The 22508-nt window shown below is 44.7% G+C and overlaps 1 protein-coding gene across 1 annotated transcript; it reads left to right on the top strand.

Moving 5' to 3' along the window:
* Nucleotides 1-1325: 1325 nt before the first annotated feature.
* LOC138620981 (ras-related protein Ral-B) lies at nt 1326-13835 on the top strand. The gene is made up of 5 exons (XM_069698687.1): nt 1326-1437; nt 9915-10164; nt 10824-11032; nt 12037-12214; nt 12855-13835. The coding sequence occupies exons 2-5, from the start codon at nt 10051-10053 to the stop codon at nt 12975-12977; spliced, it is 624 nt and encodes a 207-aa protein (XP_069554788.1). The 5' UTR covers nt 1326-1437; nt 9915-10050; the 3' UTR covers nt 12978-13835.
* The last annotated feature ends 8673 nt before the right edge of the window (nt 13836-22508 follow it).

Consider the following 22508-nt stretch of genomic DNA (forward strand, 5'->3'; position numbering starts at 1 on the left):
TTAGCCAAAGAACAAGGGTCACTAGTTAACTTATAATTGTATTGTTAGGGAGCAGTGGGTTTTAGAAACAACACATCACTTGTTCTTAACATTACAACCACACATTATGCTGACAGTGCTGCTACGGTTTCATAATTTAAATTCACGTCATGTACCACTTCAAGCATCCACTAATTTCTGTTTGCTTCCATACAAATGAAAATTTGTCAGTACAGCCTGGACAATTGGCAAAAAATAAATGTGCCAGCTTCATCACATTTTCTAATTTGTTCTTCTGGTCTCCTATGATAGACAGTTAAATATTTTTTTTGGTTTGGACTTTTAGTGGGATCTTGGAACTTGTAATGAGCATTGTTCACAGTTTGCCTCCGAAAGTCAGTCAAAAATCGGTATTGCAGAACTGAATGTGTTTTTCAATCTAGTTTAGTGAGTGGTCAAAAGTAACTACAAGTATTGCAGTACAATGTTGCGGTACTTGTACTTTACTTAAATGTTGTACTTTCCACTCCACAACATTTATGTGACAACTGCCTTTCTACTTTTAAGATGAAGATTTGACAGAATAGATGATATAACAAGCTTTTAGAATACAACACATTGTTAAAGATGAAACCAGTGGGTTTCCAGCCTTTTTGGCCTCAATGTCTAACAACAAAAAGCAGCAGGGTCACAACAGATGGCTGAGTTGTTAACGGCTCCACCAAATGCCGTGTTTTTTTTGTTTTTTTTCCATCTGGATGTATCACACAGGTTCATTTCAATAAATGTTTGAAAGGTCCAACATCTTATGAAAAATCAAAGATTAGAGAAAGTCTAAAACCTAAAAACAGATTTATGTATAAGAACTTTGTTTTTCTTCTTTCCTCTTCCAGTAACCATCTGACAACCCCTAACATTTATCTGGTGTCCCTGTATAAGAAAACTGCATATAAAGTAGTCCAAACTTGCTTCACCTGCAGCAGCTTCAAAAGTAACATGCTGCTTACGCATTGATACTTCAGCATTTAATGATGTCATATTTAATAATATATTAGTCAGAGAAACCAAACCAGTGACTTTAACTTAGTTAGGATTCATGCAGGACTTTTTACTTTTAGAGTAATCTAGTATTTCTACAGTATTTTACACTTTTAACTGTTGTTAAAAAAAACCCATCATGTATCAAGTTAATGTTAACATCCCGTTTATGTGTAAATCAATTACTTCATTGAAAATATGACACTGAGGGAGGAAGTCTACGGAGGGAGACGCGAAGAAAAAAACAACAACAACAAAAAAAAACGTCACTTCCTGTCATGTGCAGTTTGACTTCCGGTAGGTGGGGCTTTTGTTGTAGGAGCGGTTTGTATTTGGAGAGCCAATGCTTCGGGCTTCGCTGTTAACGCAGTCAGCGAGAAGATAACATCAACCGAGGGCAGAAATACGAGTCCTGCTTTGGTAAGGCTTCGGAACTTTGTTGTCGGAGTGAGAGAAGTGTGTGTGTTTCTGAACAAGGCCTTTAAAGACAGTCAGAGTAACGTTTACCACACCTGCTTTAAGGAAGGGCGAGCGACCAGCGGACTGACCGCTTCACATTAAATGGGTGAAAAAAAAAACAAATAACAACAACAACAACAACAACTCCGTTTTGGATATAAGTGACGAGTTGAACTGTCCGGCCATGTTCGTGTTTTGAGTTTCGTTGTCTCGGCCCCGTGTTGAACGGGCATGAGGTGACGCTAACGTTTGGTAAGTTGTCGTCAGGTTAGCTACCGCTGACGGTCGGTTAGCCTCCCCGATGTGGACATTTGGACTAACTTGTCGGCGGAACGATATGAACGTGTGTTTTAATTAATTAATGCATTTAGTCATTGAAGTGATGGACGTTGTGGTTTTCGAGCGAAGCTGCGTTTCACGGCAATAACGGGGACCAAAGTCCGCGTTTATGGGCTTTTCTTGTTCACGTACCTTTACGCCTTAAACCGCGGTCACGTGGGCGTTTTTCCCCCAAAAACTTTAAAGTTACGTTTTGACTAGTTGTTCACATCAGCTGTTGTAATCCATCCCCCCCCCCCTCAACCCCCCGTCGAGAATCACTCACAAGTGTTATGTGGTGAAAAGTTGTCCCTCTTGAGGAGATGACACACCCAAAGCGAGCTCAGGGTTTCTTCAGCTGATGTCTTTTGTACTTTAAAACCGTCAGCAAAATGACCTGTTTCCATAATAACAGCGTCAAACTCATGTAAGTTGTGTGGTGTCGAGTGTTATTTCCTCGGTGGTTCATCTAAAAGCTGAACGTAGGGAGGGAGACCAACTCCCAACTCCGCTTTGGAAACCACCGGACCCTTTTAATGGTCACTTTTTCATAAAGTCGTTATGTTAAATACAACAATTCAAAAATAGTGTAGGATGGTTACATATATATTGTCGGGATGCATGATATTGGGTTATTTTTTTTGAACCAATATTTTCCAACTCACTTGGCCAATTACCTATGCTGAAATATACTCACGTATATATATATATATATTTATTTATTTTCACTTCGAAAACATCACGTCTCTCCTGTAGTGGATTTAATAAGGAAACTGCGTCAACTTGGGTTATGTCAAACAAAACAATAGGATTCATCATACCGAAACACGATGATGCTCTCCCTTTGAGAGTCATTGCAACTTTGCTATCTGTTTTGGACTCTTGCACTCGGCAGACATCGCTGCATCCTCTTTCACAATGGATGTACCCTCTCGCAGCGGATTAGTGCAGATGTTTCCTCACAGACGTTGGAGTATGTAGGCATAATCAAAGTGTCGCTTTTTCAAGATTTTCATTTGGGTTAGAGGCACGTTTTTTTTTTTTTTTAAAGCATTTATCAGCTGATGCAGACGACCTGCCAATATTATTGTGCGTCCCTATTGTACAGTGTGCTGACGGTGCTCGGTAACATTTACAGTGCTTTTTTCTTTTTTAATTATTTTTTTTTAAAGAAGGGGGGTGCAGGATAGTGTTGGCAAAGCAACACGCACATGTTCCATCTCATTAATAATACCAACTTTATTTTGGTATTGTGGGAAAGTGACACATATTATTTCATCATCCAGATTCGTGTGTCTTAAAGGTGACTAATCTTTTATAATCTTTGTTCCAGGATGACATGCACTCACACGTCGTAAACAGCTCATGAGCACAATGCTGATTCCAGTAATATGATCAAGGAAACCAGTTTAGACGTTGGAGGACTCCCTCAGCCTTTTAAATGCTGATGTTTTTGTTTTGGAGCTATATGGTGGCTGATATTTGTTGTGCCTGCATTGTCCAAATGTTTTGTGTTTTTTTTTCCCCACCCTATAATTACCTCTTTTAGAAAATGCTGTTTAGTGGTTTTCACGGAAAAACCTGGTACTGGACTGTGTTTGAATCTGGCAAAGATATACAGTCAATACACTTACAGTTTTTTTTACATGGCTGTAGACCCATAGCAAACAATTTATATAAAAGATGGAGGAAGGACTTGTGAATGAGGCTCAACTGGCCCCCAGTTCTCCCTCTCCCTCTGCCAAGGCTATCGGGATAGTAGATGTGGGAAACTCTGGCATGTTCATGATTTAATGTTTTGGTTCCATGATTTGATCCAGAATAGATTAATGATTTTTTGATTAACCTGCAGTTAAAAAGGCACAACATTTCGTTAAGCTATTGTTATTAAGGTAACTTGTAACTAGCTTGCAGTCTTCCTCCGGTGTGCGTTAGGATTAATCACATTCTTCAGTCATCATTCAATCCACAACAAGACAAAATGATTTGTGCCATTACAGAATTGTAAATTAGTATGGCTGCTGCTGTTGTTTTTGTGTTGTTGTTTTTTTGGCCCCACCCCAACTTGATGTTTACACTAACCGCGTCCTCATCTTCGCACAGAAATGATTTTCATAATCGCTCCGTGTAGTTTCGTCCTGTTATTGGAACTTATTAGGATATGACAAACATTTTCCGTTTCATTTCCTTTGTTTTGGACTCGGTCTGATTGGCTCCTATCACGGAGCTCCATCTGTTGTGCTGATCAGTTTTACATTTTCTAATGAGGTTCCTGAATGACCTGGGCTCTTCAAGTGTAATTACATTGGACTCTAATGATGTTGGCAGTGAAAGTGGAGGGTAATGGGAGTTTCTTTTTTTTTTTTTTCTACTCGACTTGGAAAGTGAGTGATTCTCAGGAACCATTGATGGTGGCTTGGCAAGTGCACTCCCAGCCATCAATGGTCTGCTTTAGTCAGCAGGAAGGAAGTAGGGTTCATATATTTTGTGACTGTCATTTAATTACTTAATGAGATATTTATTTTTTTTAACAGTTTTTTTGGCTCTCAACAGTCATCTGACATACTGTAGGCTCTAATTCACAACTTGTTAGACAAGTACTTAAGGGTGGAGTGATTTTTCTCCCCTGAAGGCAGCCAGTTTGACACATTGGCACATATAAAGTAGATGTGATCGATGCGCTTGAGGGACCAGTTATACAAAGCATCGGATCCTGTTTCACATAAGAAAAAGGAACAAGTTATGCAAATACCAGTTTGCGGAACAGTAAGAGAATTCAGATTTTTTTGAAGTTTTAATTTTCTGTAACCCACAGCTGGCACCCACTGCCCACCCACCTGCTGCAGAGGCAAGCTGTGGAGGTTTGTCTTTGACCCCATAAACATTTTGCCAAAAAAGCCACTAAAAATACAATGACGGCTAACTGTGGTTACTTGAATTAGTTTTCAGCAAATCTTTTCCTCCACCTTGTTTCTAATCCTAATAGACATGTAGAAACATGATGGAAGTTTAAGAAAGACACCATCATTGTCTTTATTGTATCCCATGTGTGCAACACGTTTCTATGCTAGATGCACCACAGCATTCACTGTGTTTCCTTGACCCCAATTTATTTCCCTCCCGTTGGTTATGTGCTCTTGGGTGCGACAGCGCTCACTGTCTGCGCCTGTGTTTCAATGTTATTAGGTGGAGGATTTGAATGAGGGGATTTCTCTTTATTTGAATGATTTAAGTTCCTTAAAGTGAGCCTACCCACTCCTCTATCATATCTCATTTGTTACTGACTTCGCCACGGTAGTATCGAGAGCCTGTTGCCGTATGTTACACGGGGGAGACATTTGAGATCGCGCTCGCACCACGTCTCTCGGCCTCTTCGCCCGGCCGCCGGCCTACCCGTGGCCACGCACCTGCACTCTGAATGGGCTCGGTAGTCCTCCAGGCAAAGCCAACGTCCAGCGAGAGTCTTGCCTCATCTCATACATGTTTTGCCGTGTGCCCATTTATGTCGATGCCGGTGGCCGAGACGGGACCGTAGTATTTTACACAACAGTTCACTCCCCTTACCATTTCGATTTATAGTCACCACGTGTAAACATCTGAGCTGCGAGGAGGAAGACCAGCGAGGATTCGGGGCTGATTTTTCAGTGGTACTTCACAGCACCCCTAATTTTAAACCACGGTGGCACCACGAGGCCCAGCTGTGGTGCGGGGCGGTACGCCGCTGACCCTGTTGCGTTTCCTGGCAGGCAAATGAAAGAAATACATAGCGAGTTGGTGATAAGTAGTGGGCAGTTGGGAGTTACTCGGCAGAAACAAATAGGTTGGTGAGTAAATGTGTGCCGCTGAGATGTGACCTCGTCTTTCTGTCCATCCTGAATCAGTCCAGTGGAATGCTCTGGTAATGGGACAGACATGAGTGTTTTGGTTGAGATCGGCTGCAGGGAGGTCGGAAAGGATATCTGTTGCGTGTTACTGGCTAAATCCATGTTTTACATGAATCCTTTTTCTGGCACCGAGGGGGATCAGTAAGAACTGCACTATATTTGCATGTTGATGGTCATTTCCATATGAACAGGAAAGAACAACATGATTTCGTATAGCGAGCAGCCCACTTAGTTTTGCTGAAGTAGGAAGGATTGTAACACAGAGAGGATTTAGGTCCCTGCTGCCCAGTTTCGTGAAAGGCTCCTCTGTACACTCCCCTGGCCGGAGGTTGTTAGTATGCGTTGTGGGGTGCTTTTTGAAAATGTCTTTCTTGCTGCTGCGTGCTGTCTTTTTGAGTGGACTGAATCATTACTCGATCTCCTCCAGCTGCAACCATTATAACCGCTACATCTTACAGGCTAAACACATTTCTGCAATGCTTCCTGCAGTACGTTTGCTGTTAACTTATGCGTTGTTGGTTGCTTTTGTGATAAACAAACCTGGGAATCTTGAATTCCAGTCATTTTGTGTCACAGGAAATCCATTCTTGCGCTGACCTCGTGACTGGAGGTGACTCAACGAGGTTATATTGTTTTGGCCACAGCCAGCTGCAACTGTGACTAGTTATAGCCCGTAACCTTCCACAATCCAAGACTTCCTTATTCATATTTGCTCGAGTAGGAGAATACTTTGAGTCTGGCAGTCGTAGAAAATGGATAGGACACGGCAACAGTTTTGATTTGCAGTCGCAGCGTCAGCGGGAGAGTTTTGCTTTGCTGGCAGCGGGATTATTAGGGAGGATCTGCCGAGCTACGACAAGAGTTAGTGGTTTAAGATGAATATCGCAATATTTTTGGAGGCATCTCGACATATTTCTTTTCTCCCCACACGGCATCAGTCCACACCGCGCTGTTTCTTTTCAGCCACACTGTCACTCGGCCGCAATCCGCGTTTTGATTGACTCGGTAGACCGTTATTGATGATGAGAGAAGCAGCTAATCTCCTGCCCAGATCCTTGGAATTTAGAACGTTGTTATTGAGCCAGAAAAGCTCCTGTTTTCTTCATCAGATGGGGGGGAGAGGAAATCCTCTCACCCCTGGGATCTCAGGGATAGAGAGAGATAGAGATAGAGATAGATAGAGAGAGAGAGAGAGACAGCATCCTCAGGCTCTCTGCAAGTATGGCTCTAATTGTCTTGACTTTACACACATAGATTAATTTATTCTGCTTCTCTCAGACTGGAATTTATAGGCACATCAGCACATGACATTTAAATTGGCTGCCACTGCACTATGCTAACACTTTGTTTGTCTGTACCAGTTAAACTCCTGTCGTCTACGCTGCTAAGAGAGGGTTCAGTCCTCAGGAAAAAAAACAACAACCAACTGTTCTTCTGTGAACACGAGAAGCGTATGGACAGGTTTTTAAAGACAAATACCAGCTGACATGTTAATATCGTTGATCGAAGCATACCGAGCATAAAATCCGAAGCGTACAGGTGGTCATGTATACCATTTAAGAAGAAAAAAAAAAAAGCCCTCTTTGCAAAGCCTGGCAGCATCAACACGGGCTCTTTTACGCTATCGGTTTGCTGTAATCTTTTATTAGTGTCCGTGTGAGTCCCGGCGAACCTCGGTGCATCCTTGCCGAAGGGTTAAGATAAGCACGGAGGGACTGTTGGGCCATTCTCAGAGGGGCATCTTTAATGAACTCCTGTCACTCACGCTGCACCGGCATCATCTATATTTCAGGAGCCAAGCAACCAGAGTGGACAGTTAGACGGTTCCCCTCCTTCTCCATAACCCCCCCCAAAAAAAGAGGACCAGTACCGAGCAGACCGCAGTTCCATATGTGGGTCATGCCTAAATATTAATCCCCCCCACCCATTTTTTTTTTTTGTGTGTGAGGGTGTCCTCCATTTTAGCCGTGCATGCAACTTGTGCTGCAGTGGAAATATGACAGGACCCCTCCCCATCTGTCTGAACTTCCTTTGGAAACTTCGCACTAAGCACATGTGCTAAGCATTTTTTTTTTTTTTTTTAAATAAATGTGGCTTCAGTTTATTGGCTGCTATTGCTTTAATAATAGCATTGGAGTCCGTGTGTGTACTTGTGCACGGGGAAGTGGGTTACAAGTGAATAATTCAAAGAGGGAGTCCCATGCATAAGTGCTTAGTGTGCCATAGGCTCCTTCAGAAGGTGTGTAATTGTGTGTATGTGTTTGTGTGGGTGTCCTTCCTATGGGCCCTTTCACTGGCCGGGTTCCTGATAACAAAGACAGGAAGAGCACAGGTCGGACTTCACTTCCTGGTCAGGGAGAGTGGAACCACGGTGCCAAACCCTCAGCATCAACAGCCGGCATAATGAAGTGGAGGTTAATGTGACGCAAATCTGGTGTTCTGCTTTTGAACAGTGAAAGCAAACGACGTGGCAGCAAACTCCCGCGTGCACAATTGCGCATTTAAAGCTTTAATGTAGTTTGTTGATATTAACTTTGACACCGGGAGTTTGTGGCTGGGTTGCAAGGGCTTCTGTGAGGCCGTGACATTTCTTTTACATTTCTAATGAAAAGCTTCTCTTTTTTTCCCTTTTTTTTTTCTGCCTTTAGCAACACGTTCTCTCCTTTGTCACATCTGGTGAACCCTTAATGCTAAAAAATGCACATTTGTGGCGCCGCGTGAGCTGAAATATGATGTTTACCGTTCGGGAGGAGACCATGAATAATACGATGAATCATCTCGGTGCTCATCCCACGAGAAGGGAGGAATCTTTCTCTGCAGAGCGAGATAAACGACAGGGGACGAAAGTGAAGGGGAAAGAAAGGGTTGGGTCCCATGATGCAACAACACAATTGAGTCATTTGCCAGGGAGGCTTTCAGGATACTTAATCACAACTCTGGCCCCGTGATATCATCGGTCAGATTCTCCGTGTTTGACTAGCTGGTTGTAATACGGCTAAATGGGCTGAGTGAGCTGCAGTGGTTGATGACTGCTGACCTGTCCAACAACAACAACAACAACAACAACAACAACACCACCAGTGAGTGATAACACCTCAAACCCACGGATGAGGATTAACCGAGGAACTCTAAATCTCTAAAGTAGCAATCAGACGTCAGGCGGTGGAACCGTGCCAGCGGTCTTATTGTGGGCTCTGACTTCTGCCGAGTCAAAAGAACACAGGATATTGTTTGTTTGAGATGCATCCTGTGGCGCGGACAACAACAATAACAACCGCCGACAAAAAGGGTCGAAGCGCCGGAGCCGGTCTCCTCAGGATTAAATGATCAATAGAGGGCAGCTTAAATGCAGAAGTCACTTAATCTGAGGAAAGGTTTTATTTATTTTATTTTTTTCTCTATAACGAAGGGACCCGTTGGTGCTGTAGTTTTAAGATTGACCGGTCAGAGGTTCCATTGTCTCAAATATTAGCAGTTTTCCTTTACGAACAGTTGTTGCTGAATTGATAAGACATTTTAATGCATAATTACTTGTCGAACAGATGAGATACCTTTGGTGGCCGCAGATGAAATAAACAAAATAGTACATTGAGTTCCTGGTCGCACTGTTGCAAACACATAACTGCAGATTGACGACTTGTTTTGAACCCTTTGACTCTCAGCACAAGTACTCCATCGTCACATTTCTGTCCAGATGAAGTGCAAGTTGATGGCAGCCGGGCTTTTTACAACGGAGTCAGTTCTAACTCGGCTGGAAGTTGTGTGGGCAGAGGATGGTGAACTCTGGAGAAATCCATTGACTCTGAGCTCTCTCTCTCTCTCTCTCTCTCTCTCTCTCCTTGCCATTTAAAGAGCAGATAGACGGCCGGTCACGTCTTCTGTCTTTTTAACGAGTTTAGAACGTCATGCCCCGTTTTAATGCATTCGTAAACGCCGCCCGGCAGCGGAGAATGATGGCTTCATTACTTCTGATCAGTTGCAATGACCTTTTGATAGCCAACTTTATAAAGTCCAAGGATTCACGAGCAGGCAATTTGGCACTTTAATGGATGCGGCGGGGGTAAAGATTGAAGATTTGTTGGAACAAAGCCGAGAGCCTCTGGCACGGCGAGTTAGTGTCACGGGGAGCTCTGTCAAGTAACGAGTGCCATCTGTCCCGGGCACTCGTTACACAAATTTGTGTTCTCTTGGTACGGAGGTTACTTCCTGATATGTTTCCACTCTTCTCATTCACAGGTTGTGCCAGTGTGTGTGTGTGTGTGTGTGTGCGCGTGCGTGCGTGTGTGTGTGTGTGCGTGCGCGCGTGTGTGTGTGCGTGCATGTGCGCACATGTGTTTGAGTGTGTAAGAGGGGCACCAAGAAGAATCCAGCGATGGCTACCAGCAAAAGTAAAAACCAGAGTTCTCTGGCTCTGCACAAAGTGATAATGGTGGGCAGCGGTGGCGTCGGGAAGTCGGCCCTCACCCTGCAGTTCATGTACGACGAGGTGAGTCAACACACCCTTCTAAATCGAACGTGAAACGCCACCGCAGATCGGGGAGTCGCGCGCGCGCCGGCCCGGCCGGGAACGACGGGCATTTCGAGCAAAACTGCTATTTTGAAACCGTTCGCGTGCAGCGTTTTCGAACCGAACCTCATCTTCGTTTATGTTTCGAAGGCGTCCCCGGCATAGATTTTGGATGGCCGTAGTCGCCTTTGCGCGTTTCCCCTGCTCCTGCAAAGGGGACGCGGTTGCGAGACGCCCTCTTTTAAAGCGGCGAAGCAGCCATCTGTTGCACGAGAGTGAGAGCAACAGTCACGTCACGTCACAGAGGTCCTACGAAGCTACTAAGCGGTTACCAAAGGGGCTCTTGGGGGGAAAAAGGGGGCACTTCTCTCTCGTCCGCCGCTTGCTCGACCACAGATGTCGTTTGTTGCGACGACGCTCGACGAGAGCAGAGACGGTCGCGGCTCAGCTCTGCCTTCGAGCAGAGCTTTTCAGCGCTCTTGTCTCACCAGAGACGGTCGTCCGTTTTAACTATCGTTGCGGTTTACACCCGCCGCATTACAGCTCGGGACAGTCGGGGACGCCTCACGCGGGAGAACGCTGCTTTTAGCACCTCCTATCCACCCCGTATCTAAAGAAAGGAATCATTTCACTCTCAGTTTGTGGAGGACTACGAGCCCACCAAGGCTGACAGCTACAGGAAGAAGGTGGTGCTGGATGGGGAGGAGGTCCAGATCGACATCCTGGACACGGCTGGGCAGGAGGACTACGCCGCTATCAGGGACAACTACTTTCGCAGCGGGGAGGGATTCCTGCTGGTCTTCTCCATCACAGAGCACGAGTCCTTCACCGCCACCGCTGAGTTCAGGTACTGATGCGCACGTCTGTAAGTTCGGCACCTGGTTGCGGATGACTGTCACTCAAGTCGTCGTCGTCATTGATTGCGTTTGTGTTGTAGCATACGTCCGTAGCAGGCAGGATTGCAGGTATTTCGTCATGCTCTTTTCTGCACCCGATCCCAGTCCCAAGGATTTTCACGCGAGTATCCGTCAGTCTCGGGTCCTGAATTTGTTACGCAAATCCAGGCGAGAAGATTGTTTAGGAGCTCAGCATTTCAAAAAAATAAAATAAAATAGAACCTGCGCCACAGCTCGGCATTAATGGCGTGTTGTGTAATATTCACAGAAGGGAGAGTGTCAGTCTGGTTCTGCTGTGGCAGGAAAGTTTAGATCGGATTTAATAGGGCTGCCCAGTAAAAGCTGAGGAGTCCAATCATCAGTCGCAGTCCTCTCAGCTGACTGACGAGTCGAGGTTCTGGATTACTTTACACGCAGACATTGACCCCCCCCCCCCGGCCCCCGCCTACCTTTGGAGGAGAGATGAGAGATGAGAGTCGGCTATTGGAGCCGCACGGAGGCTATTTTTGTGTCCCCGCCGACTTGCCAGCGGAGGTCTGCACGCGCAGACTGCGAGAGGCGGCGGACTCACGGGGGAGCGAGGAGAGAGCGGTGTACCACTGAGAGCGTATTGAGCGAGAGACCCTCAGGAGGCAGAAGAAAAGTGCTGTCGGATTTAAACCTACAAAATATTGTGTGTTAGTCAACAACACTGTCGAATTATTTATACATCTGCAAAATGTCCCAGTTTAACTCGTCCGCATCACTCGCCCGGTCCGGAAAGTGTTGTCTGACGCGTTTAATACCGTATATCGTGAAACAGTTGACGAATTAAAACATTAAGGCATTTTTGATACCGGGCGTATCTGAATCCCAATGGCTGACCACAAAGAAGAAGTGCCCAAAAAAAACCGGTTGCATTTCAAACCAAATCCAACGTCAACTTGTGTAAGAGCCGTTTGCTCCGTGCACGCAGGGAGCAGATCTTGAGGGTGAAGGCGGAGGAGGACAAGATACCGCTGCTGGTGGTGGGGAACAAGTCGGACCTGGAGGAGCGTCGGCAGGTGTCCGTGGACGAGGCCCGTGGGAAGGCCGAGGAGTGGGGCGTCCAGTACGTGGAGACGTCAGCCAAAACGAGAGCCAACGTCGACAAGGTGCGACGACTTACTGATTATTCACTGGCTTGTAGAACCGACTCTTAAGAGTCTTAATGTCTAATAGTAAAGTGCTTTAACAAAAAAAAAAAAAAAAAAAAAAGTATTGTCATCAATAGTTATCCGTTACCTGATACTAAGTATACGACGCAGTAAATAAGTAACGCAGGTGACGTATTAGCGGTGATGATGCTTCGCCTTTTTTTTTTAAACCCGTCACCGCTTCTCTAGTTACACTTGTACACAGTTTCCCAGGGCGCTGGGCAGGTAAGTTGGTCCAGGCAACTTTGCGAGCGTCGTTCTGTTTCTTCATGAAATCCCAGACCGATTTGATGATGATGACGACGAGGACGAGATGCACTTACAGGAGTCCTCGCTCTTCCTCTAACCGAAGATAATTCTTTATGTTCGTCGTCATGCTGCAGAATGAATTCAGGATCAGTCTATTGCCTCCCTGATAGCGATGTGATATAAGAGTCGAAACACGCTTTTGCACCGGACCGAACTTGGTTATAACTTGTTGTTTTGTTGTTGTTGTTGTTGTTGTTGTATTTATTAAAGAATTTCACTTTCTCATCGGTGTACACAGTTTGCCTGCCGTGACGGTTGTACTGAAAGAGTTTAATTGACTTCTCTCCAGGTGTTCTTTGACCTGATGCGCGAAGTCCGCAGCAAAAAAATGGCAGAGAACAAAGACAAAAACGGAAAAGGAAAGAACAAGAAGAACAAGAAGAGTTTCAGGGAGAGATGCTGTTTACTTTGAACTCTTCGCGGACCTTAACAAGTCACAACACAACGGTAAAGCTGGGGAACAAAGCAGAGCGTTATCGCCATTGTCATTTTAATGATATTTGATTTTCTTTTGTTTGTGTTTTCTTGTTGTTTTCTAAATAGCTTGTTATAAGTTAGTGTCTAGAACAATCTCAACCACTTTGTCGCCATTTTTAATGAATGAAATCTTGACTCACTGTCTCGTTGGAAGATGACCACTGTGTGATTTGGACCGCAGTGCTCGACGGCTCGCAGGAAGCCGATGACCAAACTGCCACCGACACTAACCCTGCTGCTCAAGACATCCTCCACTGTTTAACTCAGCGATTGTACTGCCTTTGACTTTGGTTCGGTGTGTTTTTGTCAAGTCAACGGTGCCCTTAATTTCCCCGCCCGCTCTAAATCGTAACCTTAAGCCGCGGTATAGACCCGTTCAGTCCACGTTCGTCCATTTACGAGGAACTCTTAACGCTGCCGTCTCTCGTGTTTGTAATGCTTCACGGTGACGCTCAACGTTCTGTCCGTCGAGCGCGTAGGCCTCGTCCGTCCGTCTGTCCGGGCTCGTGTCTTTGACTTCAGTGTGTGTGTGTGTGTGTTTTTTTGTTTTTTTTGAATCGCTGTTGAAATTGGACGTGGACTGAGGCGGCTTTTGCTGCTTTTTTTTTGGTTTGTTTTGTTTTTGTTTTGTAACTGTTCAATCCCAGGATTTATAATTTCCTGACCACAGAAGATTCTTCCACTGCAATGCAATCAGAGGAGTTGTTGCCAAACAGGCTTATCGTACTTAATCGTCAGGTATCTGGGGGGGGACACGATTGCCGGAATTCAATCATGAAACACTTTTTTTTTTTTTCAAGAAGAAAGCTGCGAGACAAAATCTCCAAATTTCCGTTGAGGGCATGTATCACTCGCAGAGCTTCATGTAGATATTCTAAATTGTTCCTGGGTATTTTGGGGCCGTGGACAGAGAGAGAGAGAGAGAGAGAGAGAGAGAGAGGGGGAAAAACAAAAAAGGGTGGTCATGTGGTTCACAGCACTTTCCCGTGCTGCAAGTAAATGAGCGGAGAGGGTCGGCCTGCCGATCCGAGCCGTGCTCTCCGACCTCCTGGCGGCGCAGATCGGTTTAGTTTTACGGGACCGCTGAAGTCCCGAATCTTCGCCGGCTCCGCGCTGCGAGGACGGGCTGTCGACAATCCCGGAGGCCGTCCCGCGTCTGCAATGGTAACCGGCAACCTTCTAATTGAGCTTAAATGCTATTTTTTTGATTCCTCGGTCTGTTGAATAACAATGCACTACATTGCAATACCTAAGAGGTGGACTCGATGCTGAAGTCGTGCGGAAGATTTTTAAAACGGTTTGTGCCAACAACAACAACAAAAATCATGAATATCCAACTATGTTTGTGGATGTACAATGTGTATGTTGATTAACGGTGTGTGTGTGTGTGTGCGTGCGCGTACACATTTATCCGAAAACCCTACTACCTTACTGTGTCTTTGACGACGGGCGCCGACGTCTTAACAGTTGTTTAATTAAGTGCTACAGTAAAGGAGATGTTTGTACCACTGCCTAAAACCATTCTTTGTAACATGCCCCTCCTTTTCCTTTTACTTGCCTACTACTGTGAGTACGCTTCTATCTCTCTTGAGTGCCGCCGAATAAATGCTTTTTCTTTTTTTTTTTTTCTCCTTTTCTTTTAAGTACGGAGCATTATTTTGTCACTGCACCACAAACTGTCACCGCTTTTTACGTTTATTTGTTCGTGCGACAACCGCAGCCACACGTTTTTTTTTTTTTTTTTTTTTTTTAATATTTGGCTGCGAATCGTTTTTTTGTTTGTTTTGTTTTTGCCGCCGAAAGACTCGGCGCCGCGCTACCGCCCTCTGCTGGCCGCTGGAGGTAACGGCGCCGCTCTCGCTACTTACTGTGTAAGACGCCGTGCCGTTGCGTTGGTATTGACCACCGAGGTGAAACGCTATGGCTGTCACGTCTTGGTTCCTCTGGGACATCCCGTGCCTCAGTTTAGTCGAACGCTCCGGCGGTTACTCGCTTTGCATTGATTGTTCTTCTGCCATCGAGTAAAGTGCCAACGGCCTGTTTGACTTGAGTTTGACAGTGATGTACTGCCACCATTTATATTAACTTCACAGCCTTATCTTGCATGGCAGGAGTTGTGTAATGCCCCCCCCCCTCCCCCCTCCCCAGATGAACCAGTCCTGGGCTTTCTCGTGGGTGGTGAAGCCCCCCCCTCGGGGTGGACAGGTTAGTGAAATTCATTTCACAGGGTTGACTCCCATCACCAGGCCAAGACTGACCATATATCACTTTGAAAATAGTTTTCATGTTAAGGATAAGACGAAGTGCCTGCTTTTGGTGTTCTGTTAAAGGAAAAAAAGGGGGGGGGGGGATACAACCGACTAGTGGTGTGGCTGCATGTCCTCGGTATTTAAATGTGAGGGGGGGGGGGGGGGTAAGTAGATCCAAATTAGAAGAAGGCTAAAATTGACCAAACAAACTCACTGCAGTATTTCTGTCGGGATTATTTGCCTCCCTCTTCATCAAAAGTGAGTACGCAGTGACCTTCTTCTGCTTTAGTTTGAATCTCCCGGAGTATTCCTGCAGGGATTGTTGATATTATTACGATCTTCTGGGAATGTAGATCTCGACCTTTCCTGCACAATTTTTTTTTATTTTTTAAATCATTAACACTCAAACGTCTTCCACGTCCTCGCAGCTCTCGCCGATTTGCTGGCAACGCAGACAGCTGCAGACTTTATGGCCGTGCGGCGTCACAGATTCTTTTGGAGAGAACTGTTCATGAGAGTATCGATCAGACGAGCCAACGCCAGGTGAATTCTTAAATCCGGTGGTCACCGCTTTAAGAGGGAAAGACTGGGCTTTTTTCTTTTTTTTAAAAAAAAAAGCTGTAACGCTGATGGAAAGCCGCTGTTCCACATTTTACTGCATGCGCCACGTTAAAAAAAACCACCCACTAATCCGCCGTAATTTCCGTCATCAGTGAAAGACGTGAAAGCCTTGTGGCGGCACATCCGCCGGAGAAGCTGAAACATGTCACCGCTCCGATAAGCACATTTTACCTGCCTGACACTCACCTCTCTCTGGATCCCCGCTCTTCGCCTGCACCTCTAAGTAGGCAGATTAGGTGGTCTGTTAAACCCACAGGAAGGCACTTATTTAGAAATACATGAAAGGGCAAAGCGAGCCCGGCTAATGACCGATGCGGTGTCACCGGTGCACTCTCGGGTCTTTTATCATTCTGCAGAGAGGGGCCCCCGTCCTCTGAGTAACCCTCATTATATCCGAGCTAATGTTGGGGATGAGGATGTTCCAAGTGATGAAGCACCATCACGGTCCTTCATTATACAGAAAGAGAAACAGACTCGGCGGAATTGTGCTCGACCTGTAAGATAAATGCAACGGGTGGAGAATAACTCCTATTTTAGCGACTGCGCCACCTCGAGAGGGGGAGGAGAAGAGGGGGAGGAGAAGAGGGGGACTCCCGTTCACTCTTCCACCATGGGATGGCAGTCTTGGCATTCCGTAGAGCCGGTCTGCTGCTTCCTGCATCATTAGTGCTTCCAGGAGTCGTCCCGCCACGAGGCTTCATTCAACCGGTAAAGCTCTTGACTGAACGAAAGCTCGACGGCACTTATTAAACATTTAGTTGTTGCAGCTTTAATGATCAGTTTATAATAATGTGGTTTTTTTGTTTTTCCGTTATAATGGCATTGGTAATAAAAGTTAAATCTACTCTTACGAAAATAATGAACAGCTTACCTCAGATGAGCTTTCCCGCGGTGGAACATAAAACGTCGAAGACCGTCGTTAATTTTTGAAATAACTACGGGGTGTTCTTATTTTGTAAAAAAAAAAAAAAAAAAATCAATAAAATTTAAAAAAAAAAGTTATGCGTATGAGAATGTCGGCAGTAACTTTTCACTTCACGTGTCAACGTTGACAGTGTGACACACCGACGTAGAACGCCGGCACATTTAGGCAGCTTCCGGCTGTTGCCGGCGTGAGAGGAGGAGAGCCCAAAACAGCTCGTACCCCTTCAGCCGACGTCGCGTGGCTTGCGATAGCTGTCAACAGCTCCGCCGTACGACACAAGAGCGACGCCGGCGGAGGAAAGAAAGGCTATTTGAAACCGTGCCTCGCGCCCTCTGCCGATCTCGCCATTTGATAAAGAGTAAGGCGATCGCTTCAGCCGAGTCCTCCGCACGATGTCGTCGTACCGTTCGCCGCCGGGCATCGACCCGTGATGTTTTTACTGGTGTCCGCCCCGGCGGTCGGCTCCCCCCGGTTCCGCTCTCCGCAGCTGATATTGGTGGAGCCGCTTTGTGCAAGTCTGTTAAATCTTTTAATTGTGTCTAAAGCGTCGATAATCAAATACTGCGATTAGTTCACTTGAAGTAAAGGATGCGGATAATGTTTGTTCATATTCAAGAATCATTTTGTTAAATTAGTTTTCATTATTATTCTTTTTTTTTTTACTTTGGCTATTTGTTGCTATGTTCTGTGACTATTTTTTTTTTGCATCTGTTTAAATGTTTGTGTAATAATTGAAGCATGTCTTTGAGTCTCAAAAAAAAAAATGTATTAATGAAATAATTTCAATTAACTTAAGTTTAAAAGGAAAATTGCAAATTGGGGGAACTGCGAACAACTCACCGATTCCTCAAATGTGCCCAACTCAGAAACTATATTTACATAATAGGTCAAAAAGGTGAGTGACTCACACTGCGCATGTCAAATCCTCACTGAACGACTGATAATGAGAGGGCTTCGTATCATGTTGGCTACGCGTCAACCTGCGCCTGTAGAATACATTTGATGGCTATGAGGCGAGCGGATTTACACGGACAAAGCTGCTGCCGCTTCTCGCACACTGACAGTTTCTTTCTGACGGCTCGGCATCGACCAAAAACGAGTAACGGCGAGCTTTGCTCCCGCCGTCTAAAATGTTGAACAATGGGATTTAAGCCAGAAATGGAAAAAAAGGAAAGCTGTGAAGCAGCGGTGTCAAAGTATACTGTAAAAAAATAAATAAGGAGCAGTCGCTTAAACGTACATTTTCTTGCACAGACCTTATTCCCACGTCACAGCGGAGACAAGACGCTGGCGGTTTAACACCCAATTAAGCGCTGTCGTCCCATAATCACCAACGGGGGAGACACAAACTCATCAGCAGCATCTGATGCGACTCCGTTTCGACGGCAAATCAAACGGCGCGAACTAAGATTTGTCACAACGTGAGGCTGCTACAGATCAGCTGACCTCATCCGACCTTCACCTGGATGAGCAGACGAACGAACGTTCAAGTTAACCTGTCGGGGGGGGGGGGGGGGGGATGTAAACATGAACATCAACGTCGTTAGAGGTGGTATAAATAGAGTTGCTCGCGATTTGCGGATGAATTGTCGCTCTGTAATTTCAAAAAGCTGCCACACAAATTGAGGCTTATGCGCCCGAGGTGTCCAGAAAAATGTGGACTGCAGCGAGACCCTTCGTCCCGGCGACGTTCCCGTGAATTTGTCCATTTCGCTGTTCTGTGTCACTGTTGTTGAAGCTACGTGCAACATAGGAAACGGTTGCAATGAATCGCGCACACTACGTACCAAAAGGAAAGATAAACATCGTAGACAAGCAGGTAAGTTCATCCTTTGAGTGTCAATGGCGCAACAATTCTAATAACATTCATAATATACTTATGAAATTAAGCCTTATGTTTTGCGAAGAAAAAGCTTAAATCTTTTTTTTTTTTTTTTTTTTAAATTCCTTTCATTTTGATATCGGTCTCACATTGACCGCGCTCCGTGTTTTTTTAACAAACCACAAATCCCTTGCATTTAAATGAGTATTTGTACTCCTTGTGTGTTTTATCTTGAGCTTCAGTTCTCTCGCCATCTGCAGCCATTACAGCTTCAAACAGGCTGCAGAATAATCTGTTTCACTGAACCTTTTTTTTCTCGTTGCACTTGTATTCACCTTTACTCTCATAGTAGTAGTTGCTAAAGTAAACATGACAGCTGCTTGGCCAGTGCATAAAGTACACAGTGAAAAAAAAAAAAGATACTTGTACGTGGATTCAGGATACACATATCCTTAGTTTTCCTAAATCCTGCTTTTTTTTGATTAGTTTACATATTTTTTTTGCCAGTTTCGTTTGTTCAGCATCCTCTACTTATGTGTGCCCCCACAATAGGAAGTAGGAGTTGTGGACAAATACATTAACAAACACTTATATTGCTTTATACATGCATTACATGGTTAAATGTGGCTTTAAAATGTTAAATTATGTCATGCCAGAAAGTCAGAGTAAAGATTAATATTTGATCCTTTGCACCAGATGTTTTCCACAGCAGCTTGCACATATGAAGGCCTTCCTTCTCAGCTGATTAATTAACTCCTTACGCAGCCATCAGGTGTGTGCAGATTCCAATTTGAGAGTCAAAGTGTAATTATGTACGCCATATCCGCTGTGGTTAGCTTGATTAAATCTCGCACAACCTGCTCCCGCCTGTTGCGGAATAATAAAACAAATCTCTGAGCAGATTCGACGGGTTAGTTGTGAGTTTTTTTTTTTTTACTTTGCACAGTCTGGAAATGTATGCAGTAAATATCATCAAGAGAGTTGGCGACACTCAGAATGTGCTGGACACATTTAGCCCCAATAAAAATGTGTTTAAATATGTTCTGCCTCCCCAGCAACATTAATAGATGTAAAATAAATTTGAACCAGCCGTACAGGACGGCAGATGAAAAGGGAGCAAGAGACGCTTTCTTTTCCCATCGTACGTGACTGTAACTCCGAGGCGCAGCAGATGAACGTTTTTACCAAGCAGGGGAGTAAAAGTCAGCGGCCATTTGTGACTGACTTTATTGAACCTTGTCAGAGCCATGAACCTTTTTTTTTTTTTTTTTTCAGCTCACATTTACAACTGTGCTACTGCAATAAGCCTCAAGATATCTTCAGGTTTTCAATAATTCTTTTCTCTTGACGTCAATGACGGCATCATCCGTCAGCAGTTTAAACGAGATGCTGTTCGCCTCTGATACCAGTGTACAAAAGTAGTAGTAGGAGAAGGAGGAGGAGGAGGAGGAGGAGGAGGAGGGCTTATTTCTGAAGATTTTCTTTATTTCTTTCATAATGAACCAAGATGTGCAGTAAACCAGGCCCTCTTAGGATAAGCATAGAAAATGCTTCTGGTCGTGATGGGTCCACTGCAGGGAAGGTACAAGAGTGCATTGAAGTGGACTCATTCTCAGTCGAGTGTTGTTTTTTGTTCTTAGTGGAAAAAAGGTACAGTATGTTTTTTTTTGTTTTTTGTTTTTTTTTAAGCAAGACCATTTCAGAACATGAGGAGTAACATGAGAAAGTCCAAGTTGACAAATATTGTCGATGTGTATTTTTGGTAGCATTAGTGGTCACTGTCAGAAATTGAAATTGTAGCTCATTAGGTTGCGAGCTAAATTCCGTTATTGTTCGATAAATTCTTTGCCTCTGCTGCCATTATTTAGACATGTATTTGAATTCCTTTTAATATTGGTGCAACTGGAGGGGCATGCTTTTAACAGAAAGGTTGCTGTTTCTCATCTGCTCAGCACAACAGCTGACTTTTTTTTCCTGTTCATTATAATAAGTCTTGGAATTTCAGCTTTTTAGTCAGTGGAAGTCAGGGAATTTGACATTTGACTTTGCGTGGAAACCCTGTATACAACTAGTATATACTGTATGTATAAAAGCTGGCCTTTGTACTTACTGTTGCATCAATAAATCAGCGTACACATTTTAATGGGTGAAACTAATGTACAAAAAGCACATCATGTGTCATCATGGTTGTCTATCGGAAGCCAGAGAAGGTTTTTGCCTAACCGGTCTCTCTCCACAGTGCCTCAATAAGCCAGCAAACTAAAAGTCAGAAGAAGAAGAAGAAAAAAAGAAAAGAAAACACTCTTCCAACTCTCCAACACCTACACGCAATCTCAGTGCAACATGTAGAGCTGGCAAATTAAACTAAAAGAGGAAATAATTACCCCATCTGATGATTCCTGGCAGTGCGCTCTCATAGTTACGATAGCACATAACTCACGTCAAAGGCAGATCGGTAGGCTTGAAGTAACAATTCATTACAGGCTATTTATAATGGGGAACAGCAGGATACCACAGTACAGCTCACATTTATCTGTATGAGGTGTATGGGCAATAATTGCATCAGGAACTTAAGTTGTTGTGTGAGAGTGAGTGTGAGTGTACCATTAAAGAAGAATCAATTTAATCCGAGCATATTTGGTCTTAGGGGTGAGTTATTAGAAACCCAAACACAGCGGGCCCCTCTGTGATGTGGGCATAATGCTGCCGCATTCGACTGACAGGGATGATGAGATATGAGCGATGTGGCAAACTACATCTTGTACAAAGTCCTGCGCAAACTTCAAAAGACCATCTAAGTCAAGGTTGAGATGTATTATGAGTACGTGGTGCGATCAAAAAGCTCAGCGCCTGCTCCTGTTGTGCACGCACGCAGCGCAGCACATTAACACATGTCGAGCAGAGCACATTTGGCAATTTCACCTGACATTTGAGCAGACAACGCACATTCAATTTTGGGTCAAACTTATAAAATTGCCAACGGAGATCCTCGAACTGCTTCAGAAAGTCGACAAAGCAACGAAGCAATGAGGATTTTTTTTTTTAAATGTATTTATTTTATTTTTTTTATCGGCTTTCAAGTTTCAAGCGGGGCAAAACATCAGTGTCTGAGAACGGGGGAGACACGTCGGGTCAGGAGCCCAACGTGGTGTCTCTCTTTGACATGTTGCAGGGTCGAGCACCGTGGATTCATCCCCTTTGATCAGAGACTGTCAGCACCGAGTTCTACTGTGACGTGTTGACTCATCTGAGGGGAACTCGCGTGGCGCAAACGTTCCTGAGCCGTGGCACAATGGCATTCTGGCTTCTCCAGCAGGACAACGCACCCGCCGACGGCGCGTTGAGAACATGCGAGTTTCTGGTTTTTGCCCCTCCCCCACTCCTACTTGGCTTCCTGCTACTTCTTTCTGTCCCCCCCCCCTGCCCTCCCACCCCACAAAAAAAAAAAAAGGAAACCAAATTTGATGCGTCCTCTCTGCTGATGTTTCAGGTCCAACCCTCTGAAGGTGCCCTCTAGTATCTGGCGCTAAAATGTTGGCAGCAGATTCTTCAAACTCTGTAAGTTTTGAATTAGAGTCGTCACGAATCAGACTCGTAGTTGCTCACAGTTTGACGTAGTTGTCTGACCGTAATAATTTGGCCGTTTGCAAAGTCCCTGAGGCGTTTATGGCTTCCCATCTCTCCTACATCCAACACACTGACTATGAGAAACGGCAACTCACTTACCGTCTATCCCCAGACCTTGACATGTGCCATTGTTATGTGATAATCAACTGTCTTCATTTTCTCTGGTCACAGTGTTTTAGCACATCGGTGTGTATGTTCTACAAACATTTCACCATGTATATG

Source organism: Brachyistius frenatus, unplaced genomic scaffold (genome assembly GCF_029030835.1).
Source record: "Brachyistius frenatus isolate BFR_SWC_R1_liver_20210118 unplaced genomic scaffold, ASM2903083v1 Contig_27, whole genome shotgun sequence".
Taxonomy (NCBI): Eukaryota; Metazoa; Chordata; class Actinopteri; family Embiotocidae; genus Brachyistius; species Brachyistius frenatus.